Consider the following 7,500-nt stretch of genomic DNA (forward strand, 5'->3'; position numbering starts at 1 on the left):
TGGAGCTAGGAGAGAAAGTTAAAGGGGGGCTCTGTTGGATATTAAAAAAAAAAATCCTTGTGTGGAACTGAATTGGGCTTTTCATTTCTTTCTTTTGCTGTCTAGGGGAAAGAGAGTTAATTTGAGGCACTCCTCAGTTGTTATGCACATAGTCATCATGACTATGACGGAGAATAATTTTTCACCACACTAGATCTGGACTGTGTGCGGTTGTCCTTCACTTTCCATTTCTTCCAAGTGACTAAGAAAATGGAAATATTACTATTTTAAAAGTAGAAATAAGCAAACCTGTACAATTTAATTCTCACTTTAAAATATCCAGAATTTTGCAGCACTACAGATCTTACTAGTTTTGCCACAGCATTTTGGCATTATTGTCACCTTGGGGCAGGGGGAGGAAGGAAGAAAAGCACCGATTTTTAACTGGTGTATATCAGGATGGCTTCCTTGGTTTCAACACAGCTATACCCATCTACTTTCCCTGAGGGCCTGGCCCTGATACTGCAATTGTTCCCAAGCTCTATTCTCCTGTTTAAATTTCTGAAATAAATCACCATGTTAAGACAGTTTCTTTTCATTTTTAAGGGCAATTAGTAATGAAATTAAATACGATTGCTTCAAGTATTACATGTTACGCATACATTTTTATTAATATAACGTTGATCTTCAGAACCAAACATTTGGCCAGTGCAGCACATGGAAACGTCTCATTAGGGTACCTATTTACATATGTGTTCTCAGCTCATGGATGAGAGCGTTCCAGTGGCAAGCAGCAGTCCCCATCGGTACTGGTAGGGGACACCTGCTTAAGCCACAAGAATGTTCTGGCTTCATTTAAGCAAAATTATGTCCTTTCGCTTCCGTAAGTAGGAGCGGTGAAGCTAATGGGACTGCATGTGGGCAAAAGGGGGAGCATCCTTTGGCCCGAGAAACTGCAAACGCACGCTAAGCACTTTGAAGCATTTAAAGGTATGGAAAAGCCCAAGAAAAGATGAATGTATCTAATATTTACAGCCCTGGTTCTGTGGTGCTGCTGACCTCGCGTGGCTGTCACGTGTCCCCAGGGAGATGGCTGCATTTGCTTTTGGGCGAACGGCCCCATCCCACACTGCTGGTTTGTAAAGCGCTTTTGGGTTTCTCCTGGTGCTGCATAAATGTAAGGTGGCAAAAAAGCAAGTTTCTGCATATTACACAACTTTGTCTGAAGACAAAGTCACCGTGTGCATGCAAACACGCAAGTAAGTCTCTTCTTAAAAAGAGGAAAAAAAGCAGCAATGCCAGGGAAAAAGAATATCCCCAGCTTGGTGTACCTGGCTGTGCGAACACCTAGGGGTGAAGGCACAGGGTAGCCCCCGAGCAGGACCCTCCCGAGCAGTGCTGCCAGCACTACATCTGCCTGCGGCAGCTCATTGGAGCAGCATCGCCTGAAATGCTCCCTCCGATTTTTCCATTCCAGGTGGATCCACTCTGAGAGCAAACCCTCCACTTGGCCCGCTGCGCCATTTGCAGCTTTTTTTTGTGTGTTTAATGATTCTTGACTGGCCATTTAGCCTAGGAAGTGCCTGTATTGCTTCCCCCCCCCTCCTTTTTATAAATGTTGTCACAATCCGCTCAGCACATGGCATTGAATAAGAGGAACCTCCAAGGGCACGGCTGTGAGGGGCAGGAGCGTACTGAGATCTGCAAGCGCATGCAACGTTAAATGAAAAAAAGAAAGGGAAAAACTGCCAAGAAACTTGACCAAAGAGAACTGATCAGCAGAAACTGGGCCAAGTTCACAAACCTGTGGGATAATCTTCCACTAAGACCGAAAAACCCCATAACCCGAAAGTGATTAAAAGAAGGATTTCTGTAATTTGTTGGGGGGGGGGGGGAATGTAACAAACTAATTTAAGCTAATGTAATGTTTATAAAGTTACTTAGATAATGACACCATGTATGCCATTATAATCATTAAAACCCAATCTATGGGTTTTTTTAAAAAAAACTTAGATGATTAACACAAAATCAAGTTGATGTGAAGGAACAATTACTTTTAGAAAAAAAATCAGGAGGTCCTAATATTCTGTAGAATGAGGGAGGATGCAGCTGTATGTCGACAGCTTTCATATCCTCATTTGAATAATGTGGCCTGAATCTGTCACTTTATTCATCCTCCTTATGCTCAGTGTACTCTGCATCAACAACAAATTAAGTTGTAAATAAGAGACAATCATCACTTTTGTTTTTAAGCAGCTTCTGCATGGAGAATTTCAATGTACTGTTTCTTTTTGACAGAAAGAAAGGGATTCTACACTCTGCTTATGTAAGCACAAATACGAGGAAACCAACCGAAATGAAACAATAAGGGAGCACTTGAGAACTGCTCCAAAATGTTCTTGGAAGTACATTTCTACCACCACAGAAATCTCCTTTTTTAATAGGATATGTATAATGAAAACTGTTTAATTTAGTGTAATAATTCTTACTTTGTTCTAAAATGTCAATGATTTTTTTATTTTCAATTTAAAAAAATCACCTTTCCTCAACTAGGCACAAGCAGGGTACACCTCAAAAAGAAGAACAAGTGAACAAAGTCAACTGGAACCTTTGCGTACCCAGAAATATTATTAATCTCTAATATGAGAACATGATACCATTTCATGAGCAAATATAGCATGCAGTAAGGAGAGAGGCGGGGAAAGAGATTTTCTTACCTTTACGTCTGAGAAGTAGGTTTTCAGCATATTGGAACTTGGGTACCGGGTGTAAAAGAACATGAGCTTGGCCTTTTTCAAGTGATTCGGTGACAAGCCTTCCTGCATGTAGGATTGAATTAGTAAAGGAAAATGCTTTTCTTGATAAAGCTGTTTCTGAACGTACAGAGCTAGCAAAGTGCTCCCTTAAATACTCTACAGTTCCCCAGACTACAGGAGGAAATATTAACATTTAAATTGCTGCACTGTAATTTTCTGTAAAATAGCTAAACAATGGATGTGAGGCCATGTAACTTAAACCCTGTTTTTCCTATCAGTTTGGGTGCTGGGTCTCAGGAATCTTGCAAGTTTACGGCTTGTGTACCATATGTATGTTCACTTGTTGCTAAGGAAACAAATGCACGAAGCATGTGCCGCAGAAAACTTATCAGAAGCTTTTTCTCCCTCTCCTTTAGCAATTACAGCTAAAGTTTCTTTTTCTCTCAGTGTCGTGCCGCTGGCACAAAATAAAACTAATGCATGTAAGACAATCAGAGGCGCTTTATGATTTTGAGCAATGTTTTATACAGGCAGTACATTTCACCTGTTTCATTAGTGTCGATGAATTTTAACGTCTTGAGTAACTCTAATCCCACTGTTGCTTTGCTCCAGTGGCTGCCTTGCAAATGAAAGCGAAATTTGCAACAGGCAGAGCCCCTCTGCCACTCAATCCCCCCGCCACAAACTTGTCGCCTCCTGATTTACACAGTTAACTCCTCGGAGAACGAAGCTGTATTTGGGGCTAACCAATCGATAAATGTGGGCTAGCAGATCAATAAATGGCCACTTACCCTATAAGGCAGCCTATTTATCCTGGAAACATCATTACCTTTTAGATCTGTAAACAGAAGCAACTAAAAGAGTTCCCAAGGGAATGTGAAGCTAACCATAACAATCTCGGCTTGCTGATTTTTCTCCCAGCTTCTTGGCTCTCTTTTGTGTACTGCGTGCTAGGACGGCTCTGGTCACATCTGTGCCGCAGGCTGGCCCTGCCATTTCCTCAGCAAATTAATGGCTTTATAATTTATCAGAAATGAAGATGCACGTGGAGAAAATCAATGTGGCCCCCACAAGGTCAATTAAGGGTTCTTCCCAGAAGCTTCTCTAAGGACTGTTTCTCCTAAACACAATTGTTGAAAATTTCACTCGGTTCACACCTTACGGTGGGGGGAAGGTCAACCAAGTTGACAGATGTGCTGCAGCCAAGGTGCCTCTTCCACCTTACGGCCGGGCGCACGTCAGCACAGAACATCTCATTCCAGGCCTGAAGACAGGAAACCCAGACTAATTTTTATCAGCAGGCTACTGATGATTAGCTAGGCTTTTTCAGCAGAATTCTTTTTTCTCTTAATTCATGCAATCTACTGAAACCCTCTCCCTTTATTTCAGTTACGAGGTTCATTTTTAGATTGGAAAAATGTAGCATTTAAAAAAAAAAGGCATCGACAATATTAGTTTAAAAACCTCTTATTATCTGGAAGTACATGGAAAATGGCTCAGCTGAACTTGCATTTTGTTTTAGATGCTTAATGATTACAAAGAAGATAATTTATGACTGACATACTTCTTGTGCCAAGAGAAGAGTTGAAAGAACCTCCAGTTACCTCCATTAGACTGATAGAGAAGTCTAAAAGAGCATTACACTCTGCAGTGCCATCTGTCAAAATACGTAAGTGAAATAATAGTAGCAAGCTGTCACCTATTGCTTAGTGATAAGAGTTTTAGACAAATCAAAACTTCTACGCCAGAAATCCATTTTGTTACGCGATCCTTTCAGGAAAGTGGGGGTCCAAAGGGGAACTCCAATAAGTAAAAGAAAAAAAAAAACCTAAGTCTCCTTAATTTGCAATTCCTCTGACGCTGACAACATGTTAATATCAGGTTTGGTGTATATTCTCTTCCAATGCAAGCTCAAAGATGGACTTAAACTTTAAAAAAAAAGCTCTCATATTTGCTGGATTTAAGCATATTAGACAGTTGTCTAAGCATTTGGATTCCTTCTGCATTTAGGATTTTTAAATATTTTCTGCTCTAATGCCAGAGGATATTGATATTGAATGAAACATGTATTAAAAGATGTTCTGAGACTCAAATTCCCAGAAATCCATTTTTTATTAAAATTATACTTGTTCTTAAGCACTTGGCAGCCTTAAAGCGATATCGAATATGCAACAAATCTGTATATCTTGATCCTAAGGTTAACGCTTTACTGTGATAAAAGATATGATCTGTAATAATCTAGCAAAAAATAGTTAATGACAGACTTAAGAGCTAAGAATTAGATAACCCATTGCTATTTCAGAAAAAAACTGAACTGACCAATTGCTTAATTTCCTTTTTAAGTGCTTGGGCTGAAAAGCAACTGTTCTTCCAAGAAAGCACTAGCTGTTTCCAGGATACTTACACACGCACAATGACTCATGATGAAATAGATTCAGTAAACATACAGCTGTACCGAACACGAGCTAAGCCCCATTCAAGGCCAGGAAAGAAAACGAGCACAAATAAATATTAAGGAGGTAAAGGGAGGAGGGGTGCCGAATGGAACGCAAACAAGCTCTGTCCCAGCAGCTCGTGTGGCTTGCCTCAATTCTCTTAGCTATAGCTTTGTGAAGACAGATGACATTCAATTCTATGGGTAATGCAAAATAGACAATAACTGCTGAAACTTGAGCCAGCTGCCAGGTGTAAAAAAAAAAAAAAAAAGGAAAGAAAAAAAAGGAGAGAAAGAAAAGATGATAAATCCATAAATTAATGAAAGACATCTGCTCAGGAACATAAAAGATCAGAGTAACAGTGTACTGCAGCTGAACCTAAAGCAGTGTTCAAACAACCTGAGAGTCTCAGCGTTGTGCGTTTACATAGTACAGCGTAGCCTCACCTAACACAGCAGCAGCAAAAAGGCAAAACGCTAAGAAATAGGGAGTGAAAGACTGGGAATGAAACATATACACGCTCTTGTGTGTTTTAATTGGAGAAGCACAGGAGTGGCATTGCACAGCACTTGACTCATTTGCATTTCAATCCTCCCAGGTAACACTCCTCTTTTGCAAAAATATTCTTCAGTGGAGATGATCTTTCACTCCTGTTACTCTCAGCCTGAGCTCCCACAAATGCTCTAACAGGCTTTTCTAGCCCACACATGTACTGAGCTGAAGGAAAAGAGGAAAGAATAGGCTGTATCAGGTAAAAAATCTGCACTAGCAAAGCCAAGCTGCTCCTTAAGTTACACTTCAGGTGCTTTTAATCAGCAAAGCTCCAAATAGCTGTATCTCAGAGCATCTTCAGGACCCTCCAAAGAACAGGCTGGCTGGAAAGTATTTGTTCATCGCCCAGGTTTTATCAACAGCACAGAGTTATCCAGCTTGCTGTACAATCGCTCATTTTTTTTTAAGTTTAATTAGTTTAATTCTAGTCAGATGTAATAACTCCTCATTTCAATATGTTGTAATTCACTAATTATAGCTTTCACATATTGGGACTGTGAAACTCATTCCAGTTGGATTGGAATTCTGTTTAAAAATAAATAAAATTGTAGAAAGTTTCACTAATGTTTTAAAGCCCTCCTGCCAGGGAGAGCACGCTAAACTTCTTCACCTTTACAAATGTCTTAACAGCACACAAACTACTGTTGTGCTTCAATTTTGATCTATGCAAATGTTTTGGGACTGAACAAGGCTATATTTCTTGAGATGCAAAGAGGATGCGTGACAAAGGGAGACCATGCAGAAAAACAATTCGCTGTCTGTTTCTTTTGGAATTTGAATAAAACTTAATATTTGATTAAACAGATTAGTTTGCAAAGATACAGACTGCGTTCATGACCAAGATGGGAATTCATGCTGCAGGTGCATCTTATCTTGTTTAGCAACATACGCAAACATTAACCATTTCCTTCTGCAATTCAGCAAAGAACTATCAGATACATTTTATAGGCATTGGTTAAAAAAAAAAGAACAAAACCCCCAAACCCAAAAGCCAGGCTAGTTCAGTGTTTTAGCTTACTACTAAAACCTGAACTTGGCTGTATCTGCTAGTCTTATGTTCTCATCCTGGCTGTATTGTCCAGGAAAACAGATGTTGCTTTCTGCAGGGAAGAAAGATCTGCTTCTCTCAAGAAATATATTCCCTATATGTGCACATTCAACCATGTAAAATAAAAGCACCACAACAGAATCAACCACAAACAAACCAACCTCCATACTGCGCCTTTCCCTGGAAACTGTAAGCTACCTGGACAAACAAGCCACTGCTAGAAAAAAACATCCATCCCCACAGCTGAGCCGTATACCACGGTACACGTTGAGCAGAAGTGCTACTGAATAAATCTGTTTGTCCCAACAGGTCTGTACCTAAACCCAAATCAAACTGCAGCCTGCAATAGCATCTAGGTGGGAAAGCCAGAGTGCTTTCACAATGGCGGGGAAGAAGCAGGGCAAGGAAGAAGGAAGGGAATCACTCTAGCACTTGGCGTTTCCCCTGGCTAAGCCTCAGCATGGCCAGGGACTCTTGCACCCCTGTTTCGGCAGAAGCAACAAGCTCCATTAGCAACCGCCACTGAGAATGAGCAGGAGAAAGGGGAAGAAATGGCAGGGGCCAGGCAGGGATGCTCCACAGGTGGAGAGGATCAAGTGCAGCCCTAGAAGTCCTCCTGGTTCACACGCTTGGCATTTTTCACCTCTGCTCACTCCTCTCCCAGGATGGGAGATCTACATTTACACAAAAACAATTAGTATGCCACTGTACTGTTTGGTAGAAATTACTT

At 40.6% G+C, this 7,500-nt stretch overlaps 1 protein-coding gene across 1 annotated transcript in view; it reads right to left on the reverse strand.

The window, feature by feature from the left end:
• The window catches only part of PROX1 (prospero homeobox 1), a 37,563-nt gene that overhangs the window by 26,478 nt on the left and 3,585 nt on the right, over positions 1-7,500 (reverse strand). The window contains exon 2 of the mRNA XM_010576393.1: positions 2,697-2,804. Within this exon, the coding sequence (XP_010574695.1) occupies positions 2,697-2,804 (108 nt within the window). The remainder of the gene's footprint in view (positions 1-2,696; positions 2,805-7,500) is intronic.

The sequence above is a fragment of the Haliaeetus leucocephalus genome, unplaced genomic scaffold, assembly GCF_000737465.1.
Source record: "Haliaeetus leucocephalus isolate CR32 unplaced genomic scaffold, Haliaeetus_leucocephalus-4.0 Scaffold526, whole genome shotgun sequence".
Classification (NCBI taxonomy): domain Eukaryota; kingdom Metazoa; phylum Chordata; class Aves; order Accipitriformes; family Accipitridae; genus Haliaeetus; species Haliaeetus leucocephalus.